Source organism: Arvicola amphibius, chromosome 8, assembly GCF_903992535.2.
Source record: "Arvicola amphibius chromosome 8, mArvAmp1.2, whole genome shotgun sequence".
In the NCBI taxonomy this organism is placed as follows: domain Eukaryota; kingdom Metazoa; phylum Chordata; class Mammalia; order Rodentia; family Cricetidae; genus Arvicola; species Arvicola amphibius.
In genome coordinates this window covers 56,785,731-56,812,929 of record NC_052054.1, presented here as the reverse complement: position 1 = coordinate 56,812,929, position 27,199 = coordinate 56,785,731, and the positions used below count along the sequence as shown (strand labels likewise).

At 42.5% G+C, this 27,199-nt stretch overlaps 1 protein-coding gene across 3 annotated transcripts in view; it reads right to left on the bottom strand.

Annotated features, from left to right (window-relative positions):
• Bves (blood vessel epicardial substance) overlaps window positions 1–16,821 on the bottom strand; it is a 32,461-nt gene extending 15,640 nt beyond the window's left edge. Inside the window, exons 1-7 of one of the 3 annotated variants that reach the window (XM_038340049.1) lie at window positions 16,696–16,821; window positions 13,424–13,645; window positions 10,712–10,836; window positions 7,823–8,010; window positions 6,921–7,029; window positions 1,231–1,398; window positions 222–363 (exon numbers count right to left, since the gene is read on the bottom strand). In XM_038340049.1, the coding sequence (XP_038195977.1) occupies window positions 222–363; window positions 1,231–1,398; window positions 6,921–7,029; window positions 7,823–8,010; window positions 10,712–10,836; window positions 13,424–13,634 (943 nt within the window). In that variant the 5' untranslated portion in view covers window positions 13,635–13,645; window positions 16,696–16,821. Of the gene's footprint in view, window positions 1–221; window positions 364–1,230; window positions 1,399–6,920; window positions 7,030–7,822; window positions 8,011–10,711; window positions 10,837–13,423; window positions 13,646–15,463; window positions 15,561–16,519 lie in introns of those variants that run through there. The other 2 variants (XM_038340048.1, XM_038340050.1) reach the window with 2 other exon arrangements.
• Window positions 16,822–27,199: the final 10,378 nt, after the last annotated feature.

Below are 27,199 nucleotides of genomic sequence, written 5' to 3'. Positions count from 1 at the left end.
TACACCTTGTCATTGGGCCAGAATGCAAGCCAAACACGGCAAAAGAAGGGAACTGTTTCAGAAGCAGAAACAAGAGCTCTAGGGCTGGACTTTGGATTATATCAAACACAGGGCAGTAATTCCTCAAGGCTATGAAGCCGTTACTCATCACGCACGATGTCTGTGTGTGTGTTGTGGTGACGTACACCAGAGCAGTGGAGAGTCAGGGTTGGGGGACTCACGGAGAGAAGATGTGCTGGAGGAGCTCCGCAGGAAGTGGTGGAGGCCTTCCTCGCCATCACTGGAGCTAGCGATGCTGTTCCTCATCTCCAGCATGGAGATCTGTGTGCACAGGCTCATCTGGGGCTCCAATTTCTTAACTTTCTACAAAGCAAAGTTACCACATGGCCTGAGGTTTACAGCCGCTGACTCATACATACATTCCCTGTAAGGGACAGGTATGTTCCCTTGATATAAGTTAGAACTAAAACAAAAAAAGTGGTAAGTGCTCTATAAATGTCTATTGTGGTTATTATTAGCTGTAACTTTAAATACATTATTCTAAAACTTATAAATACAAATAATCTACTTAGCAATCTATAATAGTAAGCACAACGTTTTCTTTTTGGTGGTGCTAGGGATCAAAACCAAGGCCTCACAGACAATAGGCAAGCATTCCCACCCCCCCCACTGCTGTGCCTCAGCCCTGCCCTAACCTACAGTGAGAAGCACCTGGACATGGTGGCGTAAGAGGAGCAGCAAATTCAGTGTTCCCGGTAGGCAACATGTGCCACAGGAAGAATGTTTGCAAAGGTCTCATCTGTAAGTACTTTAATTCCTTTCTAAACAAATGTAGAAAACTATACTGCCTAAAGCTCTGAAGGCCCATTTTCTCTGGTCTCTGGATCAGGGAGATGGAGAGGACACCAAGGTTAAATGCCAATGGCTAGTCTTCTTGTAGCTCTGCCTTTCCACCCCTTCTCCAAGCCCACTCCCTCCCATCCTCCTTAGTCTGCTTAGAAGACTTCTGGGAAGGACAGTTCTCCATCCCATAAATTTTGTCCTTAACAGGCCAAGCTACGGCAATGGGAATAATTACAAAGTATTTCCTTGCCTTAAAAAAAAAAAAAAAAAAACCTTGCTAAAGGGTCTCTCCATTACAACTATCTCCTCTGAAGTTTATAAGTATTTAATGAGAATTCCAGAAAGCACACATATTTATTTGACCAAAAGAATCAGAAAAGCACTTACTTTATCATTTAAGGTAGGATCGTTCAGTGAGTAGAGCTTGTTTGTTATGTCTTTTCCTATAAGATACCTAAAGATCTCATAGAGGAAAGGCTCGGACTCCAGAAAGTAAGTCAGTCTTTCTCTCGACCAGCATAAGAACCTGCAGTTATCATCTGCAACAATGGTGACCTGTTGAGACAACCAACACACTAGCAAAAAGCACATCTACATATATGAATTATGAACTTATTAAATTGACAGAACACCAGCAGACACTATCATTGATACCTTTATCAAATTAGTTCTAACCTAACACACTACACAGAAATATGTTTAAAGATACTCAATCAGTAGACTCCATCCAGGCAACTTCTCTGAGTTTTATTTTTTTGGTTTGTGCTGTCTCAGGACACAAGAATGACCATCATGTCAGTACTGCAGTGGGCATTGCAATGGGATATATTATTTATGGTAAAATATCTCTTTACCTGCTGTTGCTTACAATGAAGTTTAAAGACAAACATTCATGCAAATGAACTCAGGAGAGAGACTGTGTGTGTGTGTGTGTGTGTGTGTGTGTGTGTGTGTGCGCGCATTTCGTTCTGGGACTCAAATCATAAATATTCCACCACTGAGCTAGTTGCCTACCACTGATCTACACCACCAGCACTTGAGATTAAATCTGTAAAGATATGAAAAACTCTTCACCCAAATGACTTATAAACATACACTGAGGACAATTCCAAGGTTCAGGTAAGCTACTGATGAGAACAAGGGGTGAGGGACCTTTTGCTACGGGTTTCAAGGCTAGCTCCAAGGCAGCCTATTGAACTAGGTTCTCAAACGAGCCCAGAGCTGAGAAACCATTCCCTCTCATGTAAGCAGTGAAATACGGGAAAGCAGGGGTGGACACTATCATAGTACTAGAGAGCTCAAGCAATTCTCTAACCCCCTCTCCATGTTCTCAGGGCTCAGGAGCTAGAAGCCCTTCCTCCCATGCAAATACTCAGTCTGCTTTCTCTTCCCTCATGATGACACTCATATCCTAGAGGTCAAGCTCATCTGCTGACATATAGGTGTGGACTCCTGATCACACCGGTGATGGGGACCATGTGTATTGAGGTCTGAATGCCTGGCTTCATCAAAGAGTGGTGGCCTACCCACACTCACAGAAAGGAGTTGACACAAGCAGACACTGGATAGTAAAGTCCATTTTACATCCCAGCATGAGATCAGCCTGGCCCAGCTGGAGATTGGTAAAAAAAAAAAAAAAAGCTAATTAAATTGACAAGAAGTCTTATCTGAGCCTCAGAACAAATATTTCCGAAAGAGCTTTCATTTCAGATGTCAAAGGAGAATTCAGGTCTACCAAGAGAGGAAAAATAGAAATCTCCTAGCTTCGCAGGACCCTTATACCAAAAGGCTGAAGTTGGAGCTTTGGAAAATCAGAATAATTAGCTACTTCCAAAAGTAACAATGGTCCCAGAAAAATAAAGTTTGCATTTATTACATCATAAGAGGCTTCATGAAAACCAAGAACATCTGGATTTAAGAAATGCAGCTTAAGACTCCACGAAATGCCAAGGGACACCCTTTATCAATATACACTATAACAAAGACACTTCCTGCAAAATACCATCAAGTTACAATGGTGAATAAGAAAGACAAGATCCAGGGCTGAAGAGATGCCTTAGTGCGTAAGAAAGGACCTGAGTTCAGTTCCCATGACCCACATCTGTGACTTCAGTTCTGGGGTGTTTGATGCCCTCCTCTTTCATGAGCACTCACATATGAATGTGCACACAGATACAGACATACATGCATACAAAATTTTTAAAAAGACAAGATTCAAGAAGGGCCAGGCACGGTATCCTATGCCTGGAATCCTAACACTCAAGAGGCTAAAGCAGGATAATACATTTGGAGCCAGCCTGGGCTGCACAGTGAGTGCTGGGCCAGGCTGAGCTCCACAGTAAGATGCTGTCTAACACACGTAGATGGGGAAGTGGAGACATGCTCTGTGGTAGGAGTGCTTACCAATTAGGCATAAAAACAGAGTTCAAACCCTAATGTCTACATACAAAGCTGGGTGTGGCCCCAGATGCTGTTAACCCTAGAACTATGGAGGGCAGAAACAGGAGGACCACTGGACTTGTTGGGAGATGCTGTCCTAACAGGGACAAGGCAGAGTGACAAAGAAGAGCACATTGGAGCCTCTGTGCATACACGGAAGGATGCACAGCTGCAAACATATAACACACACATACACAGATGGCACACCTGCACACATATACCACACACATTCACACAATAAATTAATATTAATGTGTTTTTTCAAAAGACAAGATCCTTGTTTGAAGAATACGGCCGTTTTGCCTGTCTGTATGTCCTGTGCACCACTGTGCCTGGTGCCATGGGATCTCTGGAACTTTAATCACAGGTCACCCTGAGCTGCCATGTGGGTACGAGGAGTTGAACTGAGTCCTCTGGAACAGCAGCCAGCGCTTTTAACCTCAGCACCACCTCTCAGGCATGAACGTACTATTTTCTTTAAATACCAGTTAAAATTTAACGTTCATTTATTTCACAAGAGCAGGGACATGTGTTCCTAAGACCTCTCCCTCAAACTGACTTTCAGGTTTACAGCATCATGGCATGTGACTGACCATGGGAGAGCAGCAGCCTGGGATGGAATCAAAAGAAAAACATTTATCAGAAACACTCACGCAATAAAAAGAAACCCAAACACAAAAACACTACTTCTACTATTGTAATATGATACTGAAGACCCTGTCAACAGCTTTAAGCGGCAGCCTGATCCCGCAACAGCACGCACTAAGTGAGCTTTGGGCTCATTCTGTTACCATGGGTCTGCCTGTAGCATTAGAAATACTACTGCATTTACCAAGTGCCGATCTATGGTGCCCTGCAGTTCTTTTCTCTTTTCCCATATTGTAAGGCCCATCAGCACCCTGACATCAGGGTGAATTTAGAGAAGGAACAGCCTAGAGTGCTGGTACATGACTAGAATACCAGCACTCGGAACGCTGAGGCAAGAGGACTATCACTAGTTTGAGGCCAACCTGGACTACACAGTGAGCTCAAGGCCAGCGTGGGCTGCATTAATAAGACCCTGTGTCTAAAACAATGAACAAAAACAGAGGGCTGAGAGTGTAGTTCAGTGGTAGAGGACGTGCCTAACATACAAGAAGCCATGGGTTTGGTTTAACACCCAACATAATCCCAACACCCAAGAGGTAGAGGCAGGAAGATCCAAAGTCCTTGGAGATCCTTAGCTACACAGAGTTCAAGGCCAGTCTGGAACACGTGAATCCCTGTCTCAGACAAACGAAGTAGTCCCCAGCAAAATGCCCTCAGGAACGGGCTGAGATGTGCTTCAGTAAGAGGCCACGGGCACAGCACTCCAGTGTGCAGCTACGAGAACATACATAAACCACTACTGTGGACACTACACTCTTGAGCATCCACCAGCAGAAACTTTTGTAAACAGTCAAAGAGCACTCTCCCCGGGTGTATTCTGATGAAGTTGGCTCTGTGATAGGCACAGACAGGATGGCAGTGTAGTTTTTGGCTACTGGCAATTGCAAAATGCCACAAACTCACAAAATACCAAACCCTGTGCCAAAGAGAGCTGGCTGGAATTACCAGGGATGAATGCATGTCCTTCATCCAGCTATGGATGCTGCAGTTTTTATCATGTTCTTGGAATCTTCATGTCAGTTAAGAAAAATTCTCAACAACTGAGACTTCGTTTCCAAGAAGGAAAATGGTTGTTAGTGCTAGTAACTTTCTCATTAGCTTAATTACAAATATAACTTGGAGATCACTTGCTTCCGCAACAAAGGTTTAGTTTCCACCCCAAACTGAATCCTCTCTTCAGAATAATAAGAGACTGAGTTATTATTACATAAACCACCTGCTCACACAGAAGAAAGTATAACAGACAGAGGGGGAAGAAGCAGCTTGAAGGAGGTCAGAGGAAAGAGAAGAAGTGGCTCTGTTCTGGCTCATGGGTGGTGCTGGGTAAACACACTGCTCATACAGTGACCCCCTGGGACACTGATGACGTCTTACAGGATCAAGGATACAGAGCAGCTGAACACAGCACCAGCCTTCTTGTTCTTTATGTCAAGCATGACCGGCCTATGAACAGAACTGCATCATCAGTGTCTTAGTCGGTGTTCAATGGCCATGCCCACGGCAACTCTTACACTGGAAAGCATCTAATTGGGCGTTTGCTTATAGTTCCGAAGGCTTAGTCCATTATCATCATGGCAGGGGGCAGACAGGCCATGGGACTGGACAGTAGCTGAGAGCTTTACACCCTGATCCACATGCAGCAGGCAGAGAGAATCTGGGCCTGGCCTGAGCTTTTGAGACCTCAAAGCCCACTCCTAGTGACACAACTCCTCCAGCAAGGCCACACCTCCTAATCCTTCCCAAACAGTTTCACTAACTGGGGACCAAGCATTCAAACATATGCACCTACGGGGGGCATTCTCATTGAAACTCCCACAGCCAGTAAGCCTAAACTAGTGCTTCTAGCAAATGTGCCCAACTTTAACAAATTCCACAATTACCCAGGCCTTTTATGCAAGCAGAAAGGTAGCAAGACACAGCTGAAACACTAATGAAATAAAGGAAACCACACTTTCCCTTTATCTCCAGCCTATGGCACCTCAAAGTGAAGGGCATCCCAAACTGAGCCCGTAAGATTCCCCAGCAAGGGACGCTGGCAGGTCCTCTTTCTTCTGTGATGACGTTCTCTTCGATTCTATTTCCACGAAATACACACTGTCAAAGCAACCCTGTGCCCAGGATATTTCCTCAGCGCTATTTACCCAGGGACTTATGTTCTTGGCTACGTTCCTAAGGATAGCAAATCCAACAGGAGGCCTGGGAACTTAGAAACAGCCAGAACCAGCTGCAATAGAATGGAGCAATTTTTTAAAAAATAAAAAAGAATTAAACTGAACAGTCAGCATTCAAACTGTTGATTCTATGAGGAAATTACTCTTTGCCTTTTAACATGGTCACTAACCATAAAAGAATGAACTGATTAGAGAGGTTTTTTTAAGTAACTTCTCTGAAATAAAGCCAGCTTTTTGTTTTCCTAATAAAAGCAATCAATGATGTGTTTAGGAACATGAATTATCTTCAAGTGATAGAATTTTTCTCATAATAAAATCGAATTTTTAAAAAGATTGCATTTATTGTTAGTTTATGTGAACTCATGAATGCCAGAAGTTGGCATCAGATCCTCAGGGACTGGAGTACAGAGGATTGTGAGCTGCCATGTGGGTTCTGGGAAACAAACCCAGGCCCTCTTGAAGAACAGCCAGCACTCCCACCCAGACCCTCAAACAATAAACTTTCTTAATGGAAATATTAAGAAATTTAAATGACTAGAAATTTTGAAAAACGAAACACTAAGTGAGCAAATGCACAAACCAGAAATAACAGTCAGTGCCGCATCTAGATTAGTGCCTGGCTTTCCAGACCACCACCTCCCGTTGTGCACCGCACAAGCAGTGTTAAAGGTAGGGTTTGTTGTCATTCTGCCTTATGGCATTATACTATGTCTACCAATGTGACTATCTCCCTTTTAAAAGAAACCACAGCACATTCCTATTTTACTTGATTTGAATGACATACAAATAGTTCTAATCTTCCTCAAAGCCAAATCATACCTGGAATTTCTCCCCTTTGTGCATCTGGGTTGATCTGAATTCTGGGGAATCTATGAAGGCACAGGGGTAAATGTTATGCAGGAAATGTCCTCGATAGGAGACCTTCATTCTGGTAACAGAAGTCAAAATGTTAACTAACGCACAGCATTTCACAAAAAACAAGGTAATACTTTTTAATCACTGAAACATTATAGTAATGTATTTGCACTAGTTTTAAAGTTTTTACAAGTAATGAAGTTAGAGCACTTCCAGAAGCCCAAATACTTTTTTAAAAAGACAAGAAAAAAATCAGCATCCATTATTAATGCAGATCACGGTTACCATTACTGTCACTCTTACAGGTGGAGTGAGTGTATAATCTGTACACTGCAAACTTCTGAAAGGAAAGGGATGCTGTTGATAACCATGTTTCAAGGCAGGCAGTGACACACATCCATTGATTCAGTTAGCCAGAGTCACATGAACCCAGGAGTCTGAGACCTCAACTAAAACCACCACCAAAGGAACAGTAATGGTTACACCCATGCAACATCCGTGACGCTCCACTCAGATCGTCCATATGTACTGTGATATTCAAAAAGCTTTGCCACGTGATAAGCTTTTTAAATTCAATTTAAACCTACTTTAACTTTGACTCATTAACTTCAAGCAAAATGTAAACATGGTTAAAAATATATTCACTGTAGAAAATGTTGGGCTCAGGCTGATTCTGGACCATGGTGTCTACCTAGCTTTGGCACACTGTTCCACCGCAGCCCAAATTTCAACTGCAAAATGACCTTCACCAGCACACAGACATCGCTTCCTCCACTAGCTGGCAACATCTCCTTGTATGTATTCCTTCCTAGAGGCTATAAAAGGTGGAAAGCAACCTGGGAATTCCGATTTCCATTAACACTTACCTCCCCTTGAGAAGAATACTAAGACGATCATCAACTGAAGTTTTGTCCTCCGTGGCATAAGTCTGGCCCCTTTTTAAGGTCTGGATCATACAAAACTGTCCAGTTAACCTTTTAAACAAATCAGGAGGGACACGGAGTGGTTCAAACAATCGGTGATAGATGCCACCCAGCTCCTTTTCAATCTTGACCTGAAAGACAGCAATGCCAAGGTCCTGCAGTCCCCAAACACTGACTCTCAAAGGTGAGATACAGATTTAAGAATAAACAAGTCTATGGCACACACCAGTGGCTTGCTGGACGTGGTCAGTGGGGTCTTGGAGAATTAGTAGCAGTGGAATTCATACTCTACCGGGGAAGGCTGAGAGGACTCTAATGCTCACACCTCTCTTCTCAACATGAGGCAACTGCTGAGTTTTTGGATTTTGTCAAAACACACACCTTCCTAACCTTAGCAGTGGTACATAACACAATGTTTCAAAAGAAGAAACTACCTTAACTTTTAATTATGCTAGTGAAAAATTAAGAATTAGTGGAAAAACAAACTTACAAATATGCATTAAGCATTTTATCTCCATGTAATTATTCAATACATCAAGGCAGGAAGCCAACACTCAAGGCTGCAATCACTGCCTCGCATGTATATACTCGCAAGCAAAGGAAGAGAAGGGTAGAGAGCTCTGGCATGGTGGTCTCATCCCGGCCTAAGCTATGCAGCCCTGAGATCCCTCTAATGAGTAAGGCTGGCTACCGACAGCAGTGCAGCGACTGTCCTAATCACCCTTCAGTTGCTCAGACCCAGGGCATGCAACGTCCAGCAGCCAGGATAATTGGGTGCATGGACTGTCCCGGTGAAAGCTCAGACGAGACATGAAGCTACAGAGCTGCAGTTCAAAAGCTGCTTCTACCTAATGTCACTCTAGTCTGTCCCTGTTTCCTTTTGATGAAGAATCATCTTTATTTATTTAAATGATAGTTAGAGAGAAAAATAAAACAAGAGCCTAGATGCTAGACGCTCTTTCCTGGTGCTTTAATCACATCGGTAACTCAGGGACTGTGGATTTGGGTTTCCAGAAAAGGTTCTGTTATTAAAGACTGTCCTCTTCATTATTAGCGTTTCTACCTCCTCTACTCCACATCTTGAGCAAGTCTGCCCAACTTCCAGCCCACACAGTCTCTACTGTGGCACCATGATGAACAAAGGACCTGTTACAATCCAGTAAAACACGTCCATGCCCTGGCCTTCCTTTACACCTCAGCTGAAGATGCGGTTTCTTCATGACATTGTCTGAATTCTCTTCTTTGGAAGCATCTGTTCGTCAAAGTTTCTCTGAGCATCTTCAGTGTGCATAGGGCTACAACAGTTAGTGGGCTGGACTATATACTATTGTTCCCAATTGTTTGCTGTCCCAAAAGATAATTACTCTGCCCTACCTCCAACATTAGCAGGCTTGGCCATGCTGCAGCTTTGACCAATGAAATAATGAGCTGAAGTGACATAGATTTTTTTTAAAGAAACTTTTATTTTGCTTGTTTGCTTTTTAATTTTAACTTTGGATGTGGGTATTTGGTCTGCAGTAGGTGCAATTAGTGCCCACGAAGACCAGAAGAGGGCATTAAGTCCCCTGGAATTGGAGTTACAGATGTCGTGAGCCACTATGTAGCTGCTGGAACTAAGCTCTGCAAGAACAGCCAGTGTTCTTAGCCACCACACCACCTTCCAGCCCCTTGAGCAGACTGATATTTCTCTAACTTCTGCACGGTCCCCTCTTCCATGAGAATGCAGTCCAAAGAGAGCCTGCCGCTTTAGCAGAGACCCTGAAACATAAGCTAGATTCAGTGCTGCCAGTCAACGGGTAAGGTGGGCAAGAAGAAAGGCACCTGCTGTTCTGCACTGCTGAGGTCTCATTTGTCACGAAGCCTAGTGCAGAAAAACACAGACGAGCTGCCCAAACTGAGGGGCTGTGTGCAGGGAGGGGATGGAGGAGCGGAGTGCCCACAATGTATAGCATCTGTATTTGTGTGTGAAATGTCCTATTTCCTAACAGTTTTCTATGTTAAATACGGAGCTAAGATGAGCATTATAGCCTTGGGTGACTGAATGCTTGCACTTAGGACAGTCTGTGACCATGTATGGAGTGATTTCTATGAACCCTGCTGCTTTCTAGTTTGTTTTTTTTGTATATTCTTGGAGGGTATGTTTTGTTTTGCTTGCCTGTTTTCCTTCCTTCGGGACCTCATTCACAGCTCCAAGCTGACTTCAGACTCACTTTGTGGCCCAGGCTGGCCTTGAACTGTCACTCCACCCGCTCCTAAGTGCTGTGATCACTGGCGTGTGCCACTGCTCTCAAGCTTGCTCTAGTTCTGCCTTGGTCTTATTAAGACGACATGGTAAGTGAAGCCAGAGTTGATAATAAAAAAGTATGAATATTCTGGCAAATATCCACCAAAAGTGCTGATTTCATTACATGAATATTTTAGACCCAAGAAAGATAACAGCCATTATACGAAGAAAATGGAATGAACTATCTTCAAATCATTAGTATGAAATGAAAGCTGCTTATCAGTAGTTTTATAATTAAGCAAGATATCCCCAAATGATGACTGGGTACCAGCAGGCCAGGGAATAATCACATGATACACACCTAAAAAAAGACAGTATTAGTCATGTGTTCATGCTCTAGCGAGTCAAAGTCTGGAAAATTCATTTGTTAAACAAATTTCACAGATTTCAAATGCTTTTCTCTCAAGCATTTACAAAGAAAGCTCAATATTCTTAATATGCGAGAGGGAGTAAGGCTGTCAGCTGCTCACTTGCAAGTCTGAGTGAAGTACTTTTTAAAAGCTTTCATATTTAAAGTCACGTTCTTATTTAAAAAAATTAGTAATTACCGGTCTTTTCTTGTACAAGAGATATGAAAGATGCAAAATATTGATACCCAAGAACACAGAGTTCCAGATCATTATATCCAAGGCACATCGGTAGAGAGTGGCCCAGACTACATAAAGGGTACATCCTGTGGAATAAAAGAGGCGGCATATCAGACACTCATAACAGATTCACAAACAGCTTAGTACAATCCTCTGCCTAGAACCAGGCAGATTTAGAAGTACTTACGTTGAATAACATTTTCATCCTAATTATTACTTTAAAAAAAGGTTCCCACGCCCCCACCATCCCCCAACACAAACACCACACTAACACAGCATCACACCCTCCACATCTTCGGTCCCCAGTCTCATTTCACTAGACTCCATGTTGCAGGGTACCACCTGAAGTGTGGAAGTGCAGACAGTACCCTCACCAACTGCGTACATCCCTAGCCCTAGATCTGACGTTTGTGTCTCCCTTTGTAGCCCAGGCTATCCTTAACTCCACATCTTTCTACCTCCCTATTACAGGCGCACACCACCACACCCATTTGAGGGTATAGTTTTTGGTAAGTAACAAAGACAACCTAATATCTAGGAAAGAATTCTCCATTTATGACGGTGAACTTACACTGGAGCCGATGGTGACGCAAAAGAATGAATGCCACAGATTCAGAGAACATGAAAAAATGTTCTCCAAAAGGTTTCTACAAACTTGCAAGCCCTACTGGTTAGAAGCACCAGTACGGCGCTGTCAATGTTATAAAGTCTAGAATTCCTCTCTGGGTGCAGGGACCCACACCTTTAATCCTAGAACTTGGGAGGCAGAGGCAGGCAGATCTCTTTGTGACTTTAAGGCCAACCTGGTCTATAGAGTGAGATCCTATTCCTACCCCCCGCCACACACACACTTTTTTTAAACCTCATATTCTGATAAGGAATTGCATACTGCCTTTTATTTTGCAATCATGATTGGGGTGAACTCAAATATTTTATTTACTGTGGTGTTTTGAGACAAGGTTTCATGTAGCTCAGGCTAGTTTTGAGCTTAGTGTGGCTGAGGATGTCAATGAGTTTCTGATCCTACCTCCTGAGTGCCAACGCTCTACTATGCCTAGTCGATGGGGAACTGGGGACCTCACCCAGGGCTTCCTGCAATCGGGTAAATCCTGTACCAAATGAGTGATATCCCCACACAAGAGCAAATATTTTACTGACCCGAATTTTCCCTTAGTGATTATCCATTTACCAAAGTCCTCTTCCTGTATGTTTCTTATCAATTCTCTTGCCTTATATAAAATATCCTTATTTTGTAATTTTATAAGTAAAAGCAAGTATATAACATAGTTTTAGCTTAAAAGATCACTTTACTATGAATTTATAAATTCATGTACACATGAAAGCTAATTTTTCACATTAAAAGTCAGACGTGAAATGCTGGACTTCATCACAGAGGAACATCTAAATAAATCTCATCCCTTTACTTTCTGGGCCTCAGTTTCCTTTTTATAGACAAAAGTGCCAGGCTAAAAGATGCGTTCTGATGTTTTACGTCCAGAACTCTTGTCTTAGTATTTGTAATCTGGATTATGTGTTCCCTCCATTGAGCAACCTGCTTCCGCAATCCCTACCTTACTTAGTAAACACAGCCCCCAAAATCCCAACAGCTGACTCCTAGCTATCCTGTCTCTTCTTGTCATCTTTTGAATATTCAGACACAGAGAAATAGTCTCCCTTTGTGCTATGCTGTGATTTCTTCTCTTCTGGGCCCTTCACCAGGTTGCTCCATGCTCACACTGAAGAGAAACATGGTCATTTTCCCAAAGCCAGCTGCACTGTCATACGATACCCTGCCTTGCGTGACCACTGGGCCTGCCACCTCTCTCTGCCCGGAGCACTGGGTATAAACCTGCAGTGTTCATCTGACCCCCACATTGTGACTGCCCATCTGTTTTTACAATGGTGAATACTGCCTTCCTTAATCTTTGTCTGATGCATTACAATTGTCAGAAATGCACCCAAATAAATGGAGAATCAAGGGGAGAAATCATATAAAGAAGTTGTCAATAATCACTAGATAAAATAGTAACTTTATTTTTTTCAATATTTTGATATGAATAAACTTAATCAGTTAATAGGGTTGCAAATATTCATATTTTATACATGCTATGAAAATGCTATACTTGAATTATTGCATGTGGGAATTGATTTTGTTCTCAACATCATTTCACTGGGTATAGCAAGTATCTTTTCAGATCATAATGGTAGAGATAACACTTCTCCTCCGTGCCAGGCACTATCCTATCAGGCATTTACTTAATCCTCACAGTAATCCTACAAGGTAGTTTTATTTTTATCTTTCTTTGATACAAGGGAAACTGGAAAGACAGAAAAGTAAAATCATTTGCCCAAGTTACACAGTTAGCAAGCAGTGGAATTAGGACCGGAGTCATACAATGTAACATCCACATCCTTGCACATGAGTGGATTTTCTGACATGTAGCACCTGCACGGTATAGAAAAGCACACACCACTTCCAGTTAAGAAAGGGAGAAAATGGCTGTGCGGAGACCCATGTTCTAAGCTGGTGGGCAGACTGCTGAGCGGGTTCAAAGCTGGTGGACTTATGTTTCTTCTATGCTCTATACCCAGCCAGAAAGGACTCTCTAAGCTCCCAATACAAAATCCACCTGACAGCAGCTGTGCAGTTCTCCAAAGCCCAGGGTGTCTCACCTATAGACAACATCCCTCTAAGCAGTATCATGTGGAGGTGAAGAGTGGTTGGAATGACCAAGCCAATGGCTAAACAAATGTTTGCTACATGAAACACCAGATGATGGACCTCTCTCCAGTTTTCACAAGTGGTCTCATTGGAAGGCACGGGTGTGACGCTTCCCATGGCCGAGGCAGAACCTGCCAATGGGCTGGACTCCGTGTAATTCATGGTGAAAGGTCCTATAAAGGCAAAGAAACAATCAATCATAAATGTAAACTTCATTTTATCATGCCTATAACAGGCAATATGACAAAATTATTTTTACACATTACATACTGGCCAACAGAGTCTTCCAATACTTATCAAGTATATAGGCTCAAACTCCAGTCCTGTCACCAGTAAGATGTCCTTTTCTTTATCTGTCATAATGATCCTCCATTTGCCTTATGTTGACAGGAAACATCTCAGAGTGCACATGCCCACACACGTGTGTTTAGACATAAATACACAACATACTGAAGAGGGTGAGAATCAGCATGTGTACAAGACTAACTCCCACATCCATGGGTCACAGCATTTACAAGGGCTTAGCAGTGTTCAAACCATTCAAACCATTTCCTCAAACCATTTCCTGGCCAGGCACAGGAGAAAACAGAAAAAACAAACAAATAAAAAACCTGGTTTTCTGAACCTTTAAAAAATGAACACCCTCACATTTATCCCTTAGAAGCTTAAAATATGTAGAGGGCTCTATTTTGTGTCATTGTTAAATCACTGCTATATATCTATCACAGTATGTGCACATAATAATCATATGCTTTACTAATATATACACATATAAAGAATCGAAATAGCATTTAAAGTTTTGTTTATTCTCCAACTTAAGCCTCTGTTTTCATTCCTAAATAATTCTAGTTGGTAACATCTCACAAATTAGAAAGTAGTAAATGTACAACATATATGTTGGAAGGTTCATGAATATACAGAAGGATATTTAATATTAAGCACCATAGCAAATACATTTCAAGTAATACACATTTTACATACATTTATATAAAACAACACAACCTAACACTCTGTACTAACACAGAGTGTTATTATCTATTCTTGGTCCCTGCTCCACATGCACAAAAAACCCTTCATTATGAATTACACAAATTTGGTCCTTGGCAAAAACTGTGTTAAGTTTACAGGAGACATGAGTGAATCTATTTCACTTTTAAAAGTCAAATGAAGGCCCAAAATATCTTCAAATTTAATTGCAAAATATATACATCTTTCAAAATAAAGAAATTCACATTTTTAACATAGTGAAAACTTTAAGTGGTATAATAGGTAGGTGTGGACATCTAAAGGATGTTAGACAAGGAAGTATATGTGGATAAATTCTGTATATCTTAGATGAGAAACAAATTTATAGATATGAACGAAGTGAGTGAACGTTTACTTTTGTGACATTGTTTTGTGGTGCTGAGCATCCAACACGGAGTTTTAAACATGCTGAAAAGGGAGCTTCTACCACTACACAGCCACCCCAAACAGTTCACAAATAGTAAGTGAACTTAATTACTGATTTTCTGCAAAAAAAGGAAAAAATGATAATTTAACTACTTTCCAAAAGTCTTAAAAAGATATAAGCTTATTATGATGGGGGACTCAGGGCTGGTTCCAAGACCTGACGTATTAGTGCCATTCCTGCCTCTCTGCTATAGCTACCCAGTGCCTGTGGGAGGCAGGGATGGTACATAAGGACCTGTATCTTCCAAGGCCTCTATCAATGCTGTCACTGAGGACGAGCCCGATGGGACGAGACTGAAACATAGCAGACAGAAAAACCATTTCACTCAGTACTTTCCTGAGGCTGAGTGGGTCAGTGTCCGTCCCACAAGCCACCAGGAATCCCCCTAAGCCAGGAATGCTGCTTCCCTCCTCGTTCTGTTTCCCCTTAGACCAGAGACAGCCGGACTATATGGCCTTAAAACCTCCTTCGAGTTCTGATGTTCTAAAACAGATTTATGTACTAAATTAATCAGCACAAACTTCTCCTCATACATTACCTGTTTGGCCTCCTAATCCACTTAGTTCACGTTCAGGTCCTTGGGGGTTCTAAATGTAGGATTAAAAGCTTAAACTTCTGGAGAAAGGAAATTGACGAGGAATCTATAATCTGCCTCAAAACCAGAAAATATTAATAATCATTAAAATGTATTACGTGTATTTATTCATTTCCGAGGGGTGGGTGGGTGCACAAGTCAGGGGGCGGATTGCTGGAGAATTTCTCCTTCCACCATGTGGGTGCTGGGTATACGCCTTATGTTTCTGGCTTGCCTGCTAGTGCCTTTACTGGCTGAGCTCCCTCACCAGCCCTAATAGCCAATTTTAAACGTAGGATTGCTGTAAAACATATTTTGATGAGTTACACTTTATTAAAGATATACAAATTATAGACGCAGCTGCAGGTACATAAAAATACACATTAAAGTGTCTTATTATGAAATACACCCATGAAAGTGTTTACTGTCTTTCAAAATTAGTTTTTTATATTGAATGATTAATCTAACGGGTTTGGGCTTAACCACTACTTAATGGGTTTAAATGGCCAACAGTGATATGCCTTATACGGAGAATGAATGATGGTTCTAATGAAGAAGGTTAGATTGGTGAGTGAATTTGTATACTGTCAGATTAATTTTGACTAAATCAAAACATTATCTTTCTCATCAGATCCCTAAAGTCTAATTCCTTAAATTACTTACTGTAGGAAAATCGGGCCCATCTATTCGTTTTCAAATAGGCATTTGCAGTTCTAAAAATGCTGAATGAGGAAACTAATATTAAACCTTGACCAAATTACAGGGGGAAAAAAGTGAAGATGAACAGCAAGAAGTACAACAGCCTTGCAAGTAGACGTAATTGACTGTTGTCACGGACTGTGCGCCCCTCGGGCGGCCAGCGGCATGGCGTGGCTAAGTCTTCCCCACTGGAGCCGCCCGTTTTGGTGATCATTCCGGCAATCTCCGTTTCTCTATGGCTTTGGAAGGAGGGCGCGTGCCGGGAGCGAGGCCCCGTGGCTCCCTCCTGGCTATCTGTACGCCACCCGGGGACTCGCTCACCTCGCTCGGGGAACAGTGTCAGCGTCCGCAGCTCGGCGACCCTGCTCCGTCCGGCCGAGGGCCCCGGGCCGCGGGCGAGCGAAGGGCGGCTGCAAGGACGGCGCGAAGTGGGCGCGCGGCAACTTGCTCGGTCGCTCGGGGGCCCAACTTTCTGAGCGGGCGCTCGGGTCCCTTACCTGGGGCGTCCCGGTGGCGGGCGCGGGCTGCGCGCGCCAAGTTTGCGACGGCCGCGGCGGCGGCGGAGAGCGGCGGCTCGACGGGCTCGCGGAGGGTCCACAGGCGGCGCAGCCCGGGCCAGCTCCCCGCTCGCGGCCGCTTTGACTAAAATAGGCATCGCGGCGGCCGGCTGGGGCGCACGGCGCACGCGCCGCCGGAGGTTGCCCCGCGGGCGGAGCCCCGCGCCCCGCAGACCCGCCGCCCCGGCCCGCCGCGTGCGCGCGCCTGCCCGCCCGCCTCCCGCGCTTCCTTGTTTGGACATGAGTAGGGAGGCACGCACGCGCATCGCCCCCCGCAGGAGATGGCAGTTGACCGGGACAGACCCTCGTTCCCGCCCGCGGAGAGCTGCCGAAGGCTCGGAGAGCTGTTGCGCGGCGACACCTGGCAGCCTAGGGGGACGCGGGGTCCCCGGGACCTCACCTCCAGCCACTGGGCTGGATTTCAAAGAAGTGCGCTTAAGTGCTTATCCGAAATTCCCACGCCCGAGGTGAGGCTGGGCCTCTCCCGTGAGCCGAGCTCTACTTGAATTTGCCACTTAGATTTGGAACCAGAAATTAAAAAAAAAAAAAAAAGGATATGGACGTATGCTCCAATCAGTATTTATACTGGTCAACGATTCTTGGTAAGAAATGCAGAAAGATGACAGTAATGAAAAGTCCGTGGAGTGGGGGCATAGGATGAATACGGAAGTTGAATGGGCGTGGGTTTCCCACCATGACTCCTCTGTGTGACGGAATTTGCACCCGCTATTTGAGAACAAGGTCCTGTGTGATCAAAGCACAAAACAAATCGCGCTGTGTAAAGGTGCTTTAGAGTTCCCCCAACCCTCCCTCCCCCAGGTGCACGTTGGTACTGGCTCCCTAATAGGCAGGCTCAGCCTACTGTTTCAGAGTAAAGTCTGTTCTAGATGGCTCTGTAGCGGTCCCCAAAGGTCTCTCTCTGTTCATGGCTTGGCTTGATCCCCAGCCTTATTGAACCCCTTAAGAGGAGAGGGATCAGTAGTAAAGCACCTCACCGTCGCCACAGCCTGAATTTTCAGTCTCACAAAGCAGGACGAAATAACCTGGAATATGTTATGCCAGCGTTCCCATGGGGACCGGGGAGAATCCCCAGCAGAACAGAGGAAAACTAGGTCTCAAACAGGGTGGAAGGGGAGGACCCCAGGGGAGGTTTTCCTCCTTCCCCCAGCTGCAAGCTGAACTTGCACTCAAATCTCTCTCTCTCCAGATCACACCCTCATCCCCATTCCCACTCTTCTACTCTCTCCCCTCTTCCTCTCTGCATGAGTGTATGTGCTAGTAGAGCCTGTGGAGGCCTGAGGTCAACCCTATGTTGTCATTCCCTAGGGGCCTTCAGCCTTGTCTTTCCAGACACTGTCTCATTGTCCTGGAGTTCCCTTATTGGGCTAGTTTGTCCGGCCACTGAACCTCAAGGAACCTGCCTGTCCCGATCTCCCAGTGCGGAATTACACCACACATTGAATTCTCTCTCTCTCTCTCTCTCTCTCTCTCTCTCTCTCTCTCTCTCTCTCTCTCTCTCTCTCTCTCTCTCTCTCTCTCTCTCTCTCTCTCTCATTTCTTTGTTTTATTCTGTCCTGGAACTCACTCCATAGACTAGGCTATCCCTGAACTCAGAGATCCAACTACCTCTGCCTCCAGGAATTAAAGGTGTGAGCCACCACCACCTGTCGACACCTGACCTTTTTATATGGGTTTGGGGGAATCGAACTTCTGTCCTCATGCTTGTGCAGCAAGGACTTTTCTAACTAAGCACATCTCCATCCCTCTAGGGCTGTGTTGAGGACTGAATCTCAACATGCTTGCAAAAGACTTAGAATGGTATTGATGTAAATCCTCTGTGCACTACTATGTATTGTCTGTTTAATTTCATCTGCTACTTATTCAGTTTGTTAGTTTCTAGCTGTTCTGTCTGCCATTTTGGTTGCCACAGTTAAACATATTTGAAGTGTAGGTGTCAACTTCCTCATACAAAGATTGTACTGTGTGTCTGTTCATTGGAGGATACCTCATAGAGAACTGGAAATAGCTTCCATTCTAACCATGGAAGAGTGAGTAAATTTTAAAACAGCAAAAACATTCTTGTTATAGATGGCTTTTAAAATAATTCATAGGACTGAAGAAATGTTGTGGAATAGGATGTTTGTTTAACTATGTGAAGACATGTTGCATTTGTTTATGCTGCATTTGTTTAACTGTGTGTTGCTGTTTCATCTTGCCTTCCTAAGGCACCTTATTGGTCTAACAAAAAGCTAAATGGCCAATAGTAAGGCAGAGGAGGGATAGTAAGGGCTGACAGGCAGAAAGAAAAGATGAGCCAGGCAGCTATGGCCCAGCCAGCTGGGGGTCAGCCATTCAGGGACAGAGGAAGCAGGAAAGCAGGATGGACACTATGTAGATGAGGTAAACAAGCCTTGGGGCACACATAGATCAATGGAAACACATTAAGTTTTTTCTTAAGACTTGCTATAAACAAACCTAAGCTAAGGCTGAGCATTCATAATTATTAATAAGTCTCCTTGTCATGATCTGGGAATTGGTGGTTCAGGAAAGCTTGCTACAGGGAGATGATAGCTTGGCCATTAAAGTGCTTTGCTGTGAAAGTGAAAAAAAATCAAATTCTGATTCCTAAAACCCAGGCAAGTTCCTGTAGGATGCCACCTCTAATTCTACCATCAGAAGACAAGAGATGGGAATTCTCAGAACAAGCCATCTAGTGCGACAAGCCATATGGGGGAGCTCTAGGTTTGCTACCAGTATTGTGTGTGTGTGTGTGTGTGTGTGTGTGTGTGTTTGCTTTGGTCCATCTATGCATCATTCGAATACAGGTGCCCTCCACTCAGAGGCTAATGAGTGTTAGCCTCAAGAGAGATTCCTGAGATCAACCTCAAGCCTTTTGTGTGCATGCACATCAGTGACACACCCACACAAGCATGAAAAAGTATGAAAACATACAGAAAGGTATTGCAGACATCATAGTAATGCTTACTGAATATCCAGGGCAGTGGTTAGCAGACCATGTCCCAGAGGCCTAGCCCACGATTGTTTTACCACCTATAAGCTAATACATTTTGTTGTTTTCAAAGGTTGAAAAAAAGATCTGAAGTCATTTCATGATTTGTGAAGATTCTATGAAATTTACATTCAGTAAATTAAATTTTATTGGAAGACAGTCATGTTGATTTTCATGGCTTTTTTTGTACTTCAACAGCAGTTTTGAACAGTAGTAACAAGACCTAGTTATTTATTATTTGACTCTACAGAAAAAGTATACCGACTCCTGATACAGATTATACTTTGGGCCAGTCACTATAATAAGTGGTTTTCTATTCTTATCTCTATCTTTTTATAGATAGGAAATTGCAGTAACAGGCTGAGTGAGCTTCTTAGGGTTGCACAGCTTATTGAGACACTGAACCAGGATGTGAAGCAGGCAGCCTGATTCCAGAGCCTGTACTCTTAGATACAAGTTCTACCCAGCCCTCCCTTTAGCTACACTGCCTCCTGCAGAAAGATGTAAAACAGGAAGTGGAAAGGGCAGGTGGCAACAGTGTGTCAGGACAATATCAGGCATCTTCCCCAGGTCTGAACACCCATGCTCTGACATTTCTCTTTCTCAGAGCCAGACCTGATGGGTTGTTTTCTCCTTTCCCTGTGCCGTTTCCTTCGTCCGTCATCTTTTCTTGACTATGCCTCATTCTGCATTTGCTTCTGCCAAATTTCCCACAATAATCATATGCTGCTTTTATAATTAAAAATTACTAAAAGATCCACATAATGGCTTTTAAGGCTCTAAGAGAACCACCTGTTACAAGCCAATCATACCCTTGGATAGGGGTCCTCCCAGTGTTTCGATCATGTGAATTGCATACATTATGAAGAGCACTGAATTATTATAACATGATTTGAGTTCCAGGAATCTCATCTTTCACTCTGTGTTCTGGGAAAGAGAAGGTTGAAACAAAACAAGACAAACGTCATCTTCTCAGTATAGCCCTCCTACAGATTTAAATCATAATTTATCATCTTACTGTATTTCAGTCTCTTATCAAAGATACATGGATGCTGACTATAAAATTCAAAACAAGAGCTCTAGATGTAAAACCATGGCTGTGCTAATAATTTTGGCTCCCACCTCTCTTTTTTTGTTTTATGTTTTTAAAACATGTTCTTGTGTAGCCCAAGTTGGCCTTGGAGTCATTAGGCAGCTGAGGATGACTTTGAACTTCTGCCCCTCCTGCCGCTACTCCTCAGCGCTAGCTGATAGACATGTGCACTCTACCACAGTCTGCCATCGAACATATCTTCTAAAAAGTTATTTCATCTTTATTATTTATCATTATTTTATGTGTGTGGGTGTTTTGCCTGAATGTATATCAATTCATCACATATGTGTCTGGTATCCATGGAGACCAGAAGAAGGTATTCGATCTCCTGGAACTGGAGTTACAGGCAGTTGTGGGCTACCATGTGGGTGCTGGAAGCTGGATCCTTGGGAAGAGCAGGCAGCGCACTTAACCACCGAGCCATCTCTTCAGCTCCTGTCATTTTTGATGCTCTTATCCAATATGAGTTAGCTGTATACACATGATTTTATCTCTGAGCTTTCTGTTGTATTCAGTGGTCTTTAGGTCCTGTTTTATACCAGTCTAATAGTTTTGACTACTGTTGCTTTATAACAGAATTTTAAATCCTCAAGTAAGATCTTCTAGCTTTGTCAGGACTATTTGGGGGATTTTTGTGGTTCCCTACACATTTTCCATGTTTTTGTTTATTTCTATAAAAACAGTTATTAGAATTTTGGTATAAATTCATTTAATTGATACTATACCTTGGGTAGTGTGGTAATTTGAATGTCCTTGGCTCTTATAATCTCATAGGGAGTGGCACTACTATTAGGAGGTATGGCTTTGTTAGAGAAGTTATGGCCTTCCCATTGAGGAAGAATGTCGCTGTGGGGTTGGGCTTTGAGGTCTCCTATGCTCAAGCTACCCTCAGTAAGACAGACCACTTCCTGTTGCCTACAGATCAGGATGCATTAACTCTCAGCTCCTTCTCCAGCACTATGTCTGCCTACATGTCACTGTGTTCCACCATGATAATAGACTAAACCTCTGAAACTGTAAGTCACCCAATTGGATGTTTTCCTTTAAAAAAGTTTTTGTGGTCATGGTGTCTTGTCACAGCACTAGAAACCCTAACTAAAACAGGTAGTATGGACGTTTTATATTTTTATTATTTTAAACAATTTTAAATATATTTTGGTCATGTAGTTCCCCGCCCCCAAGTCCTTCCAGATCTTCTCCCCATTCCTACCCACACAACTTTAAATTCTTTCTAAAAGACACACACATACACATATACACACTAACACACAAAAACCCTATGGAATCCATTATTTGTTCATCAACTAATGGTGTAGGAGGTTCTTCTGTCTATGTGTTACTTTCATTGGTTGAATAAAGAAACTGCCTTGGCCTTTTCATAGGGCAGCACTTAGGTAGGCAGAGTAGACAGAACTGAATGCTGGGAAGAAGGGCAGAGAGAGAGCTGCCATGGAGCTGCCAGGTCAGACACGCTGAATCTCTCCCGGTAAGCCACGACCTTGTGGTAAACACAGATTAATAGAAATGGGTTAGATCAAGATGTGAGAGTTAGCCAATAGGAGGCTAGAGCTAATGGCCAAGCAGTGTTTTAATAAATACAGTTTCTGTGTGATTATTTCAGGTGTAAGCTAACGGGTGGCCGGGCAAAAGCAGGCCTGCTCCTCCTGTTACAAACTACTCCTGGACATAAGGCCTGTCCTGAAGTAGTTGATATTCTCAGTGTCACTGCATTGGGTGAAAACTGATTTTCTCTCTCCCAGCAAGTATAATTGGCAGTTCAGTTGTTAACCTTCACCCTAGTGCATAGGTTTTTCATTCATTTGTTCATTTATTCATTCATTTAAAAAATATAGCACACTAAAACATAGTAGGATAAAACAAAAATCATCACATTAAGTTGGCCAAGGCAAATACAAGTCAAAGAGCTCAAGAGAAGGCAAAAGAGTCCGAAACCCACTCATTCACACACTCAGACATCTCATAAAAACACCAAACTGAAAGCCATGATATAAGTACAGAGGACCTGGTAAAAACCCATGTAGGCCCTATGTGTGCTGTCTTAGTCTCGGAGTTCACATGAGGTTTGCTCATGTTGCTGCAGAAGGCGTTGTTACCTCTGGGGTGTCTTTTATCTCCTCTGGCTCAGACACTCTTTTTGCTTCCTCCTTCTCAGGGGTTCCCTGAGCTCTTTAGTGAGGGATTTGATAGAGATTTCCCAATTTGGTCTTAGTGTTCCAAAATCTCTCATTCTCTTTGTAATGTCTGGCTGTATATCTATGTATTTGTTCCCATCTGCTGCAGGAGGAAGTTTTTCTGATGATAGCTGAACAAGGTACTTCCAATCTGTTAACATGGAATACCTTTCCATTTCTTATGCCTTCTTCCAGCTCTTTCATCAGTTCTGTCAATGTGTGGGTTTAATTCTGCTTTACTTCCTTGGTTAAATTTATTGCAAAATATTTTATTAAATCTGTTATTGCAAATGTATTTACTGTATTAAGATTCCAGGTGGTCTGTTGTAATAGAATGATGCTACTTGTTCATTTCTTGGCTTCCCAAACCCAAAATAATCACACAGAAACTATATTAATTAAAACAATGCTTGACCTATTAGCTCAGGCTTCTTATTAATGAACTCTTAAATCTTAAATTAGCCCATTTATGTTATTTTTTATTTTACTATGGGGCACATGGTTTACTGGCAAGGTTCCAGGGCATCTGTATCCTTTGGCAGCTACATGGCATCTCCTTAACTCCATCTTATTTTCTCCTCTATCTCTACTTGGAATTCCCACCTTGCTCTATTCTGTACTGCCATAGACTGCAAGCAGCTTCTTTAACAACCAATGGTAATAAAACATATTCACAGAATACAAAGGGAAATCCCACATCACCTCCCCTTTTCTGTCTAATTAAAAAGGAAGGTTTAACTTAAACACAGCAAGATTACATACAACAAAACTGTTATCAAGCAAGACTAATAGTTAAAATATTTAGTTCATTTACATTTGACAAATTAAGGAAAATATTCTATCATCTATCCTAACTTTGTGAGTTTAAAGTTTTATATCTAATCTATCTTTTATAATTATCACTATCTTTCTTCAACTCCACCAAAGACTCCAGTAGGATATGATATCACCTAAGTAAATAGGAAGTACATTGTAAGCAACTTCCAAAACTCTAGAATTGACAGAGACATCTTGCTGCCTGGACAGTCACCCAGAGTTCTTCTGTAACATTGGGGCATTCATCTTCAGCCTACAGGCCCATAGTATCTAGCAGACTCTTCCACGAAGCAGGAAATTTGAAAGACTGTTTTGCCTCTATTGGCAGTTCGGCAGTTACTTTCTTCTATATCCTGTAGAATGTCTGGCAGACTCTTTCATGAAAAAGGAACCCTGAAGGACTGTCTAACCTTCTTTAGGCAATTTCAGCAGTCATTTTTCTGTGGGTCCTACATGTCTAGTTCATACATCATAACATCAAGCAGTCCAGGCAAGAGCAGTTTTTTGCCCAAATGGCTAACAAACTCCATAAAGAACCTCTTTGATGCCCATTATCCTCTTGAAGTAGATGGGTGATATCAGGAGCAGATGTGTATTATTGTCACGAAAAGTCCTAAGTTTTTAAAACATTTAAATGCCATATTCTATAAGTCTTTGAAAGGTTTGAAGAATACTTAACAGATCTGAAATAAATCTCTATACATCTAGAAAACCTAACTAACATGACTATAAGCTTGACCATTATAGATGATTATTTTTTAATCTGTATTTCTTAACTATACATTATATTTTTAAGTGAGCTGTACAAACACAATACCTAAATCAAGAGCAGAAATATATATATAACAAAATTGACCTTAAATTTGTATCAATAAACCAAGGTCCATACAAATGCAAAGTATTCATCTTTATATCATATTCCCATTTAAATGTAAACAAACATTATAAACAATCATTTAGGGCATTTGGGCATTGGTCTCTAGATTACTTTCTGCTGATTGGGGGTGCAGTTAATCAGGTCTTTCATGAGGTATCCAGTATGGTAGATCTATCTCAGCCAATAGTCCCGAAGCTGTCATGGATTTTGGACCATCTGGGCCATTGCTTCAGGGGGTTTTCCCTTTGTGTGAATCCCCTTTGTGTGCTGTAATTACCATTAATGAATAAACTGCATTGGCCTGTTGATAGGGCAGAGCTTAGGTAGCCGGAGAAGACAGAAGTGAATGCTAGGAGAAAGAAGGGCAGAGTCAGAAGAAGCCGTGGATCCTCTGCCTGAGACAGACACCAGTTAGAATCTTGCTGGTAAACCAGAGACATGTGGCGATACACAGATTAATGGAGATGGGTTAAATTAAGATGTAAGTGTTAGCCAATAAGAAGTTAGAGCTAATGGGCCAAGCAGTGTTTTAATTAATATAATTTCTGTGTGATTATTTCAGTTCTGGGCAGCTGAAATGAACAAGCAGCCCCCTGCAACAGGGTTTTGTTTGATCAAACCATATTAGCCTAGAAGGAATTCACAGGTTCTCATCTGCAGAAACAAAACCAGAACCTCTTTTCCAAAGCAACATATCCATAGACCCAAATTTTGAAGTCAAGATACCTTTAAAATATATATGTTTGCTTAGCTTAGCAGCCCGTACAATAAAATGTCTCTCTGTACTTAGCTCATTCACAGTCAAAAATTTGAGAGAAAACAATAATGTACATAATCTAGACTGATATACATCCTTACATGCTTATTTTACTTTACTCCTGTAATCTATGACTGTCTGTACTCTGTCTCTTTAAAGACTTTACTTTTTTATATGCCTATACTCTTTTTCCTCTATCTTTCAAGCCTACATACATTTATCCAACACTGTGACCCATTTAGAGGTCTTTTCCATATTAATTTGTCTTTATTGCATGATGGAGGACTCCCATTGGCTAATAAAGAAACTGCCTGGCCCATTTGATTGGCCAGCCCTTAGGTGGGCGGAGTAGACAGAACAGGAAGAAGGAAGTGAGGTAGATGGCTCAGTTAGATGCTACGCCTCTCCTAAGTTAGACAGACCACCGTGCCTCTCCTCAGGGAGACAGATGCGATGAAGCTCCAGCCCAAGATGGACGTAAGCTAGAAACTTCCACTTCGTGGTGCTACACAGATTATTAGATATGGGTTAATCAAGATGTGAGTAAGAGGCTGAAAATAATGGGCCAGGCAGTGTTTAAAAGAATACAATTTGTGTGATGTTATTTCGGGGCATAAGCTAGCCGGCGATCAGGAGCAGGGCGGCGGGAACGCAGCCCGCAGCTCCTTACTACAATTGCATTCATATCTGTAATTATTTTTTGACCAGGAGTTCTTCTTTTCTTTTTAAATGCTAAGTGGGCATGGTTAGAACCAACTCTGTGGCCCTGCCTGTGGCTCTGCCCAGTCCAACATGGCAGAGGCATGCTCACTGCCTCTGAGAGCTATGCATACTGCCCCAGCTTCAGGGTCATGGGTCTATATCACCATTAAGCAATTTGTAACATGTTATTTACAGACCCCATTTAAATGCTCAGTCTCCCGAAAGAGCCACAGTTGTTCATGCAATTATCATGAACCAGGAAGCCCTCCCAAAGAAGCTGTGCAACCTTCACTGCCAATGCTAAATCAGGAAGACCTCTCTTAAAGGAATCAATCCTCTGCTTACTTCTAGCAAGCAGAACCCACCAGAGAAAATGATGCTACCAAAAAGCCGTGCTTAACTCAGTTCTTTTGTGTCTAGAATTTGTTTGTGTTGTTTTGTTTTTTGCTATTCACTCTGTCAATGGGGGCTATCACATTAGCCAATTTTCAGGCTAAGCCATTCTTGCCATTTCCAAGGATAAATCTTATTTGATTGTGGTACATGATTATTTTAATGTATAGGTGAATTTTGTTTACTAGGGTCTATGTTTAAAGGTAGTTATGAATAATTTCTTTTTTAAGATTTATTTTATTTTTATTTATATGTGTGTGTATGCAAGAGCTCACATTGGTGAGGAGAGGGCCAGCTTCTCTGGACCTGGAGCTGTAGGTGCTTGTGAGCTGGGAACAGAACCCTGGTCACTCCAAGAGTAGCAAGTTCTCACAACATGGCCCATTTATCCAGCCCTGCTTTCTTCTTATCTGGTTTTGGTATTAGGTGATACACACCTTGGAAGATGAGTTTAGAAACGTTCTTGCTTCAATTTTTAGGGAATGTACAAGAGGGATGTCATTAGAAGACTGATCGTCCCTATCGCTTACTCACACAGCTTCCTTCTAAAACAGAAGCGATAGCTGTGAGTTACTGGTTTTAAATATTAACAGTAACAAAACTG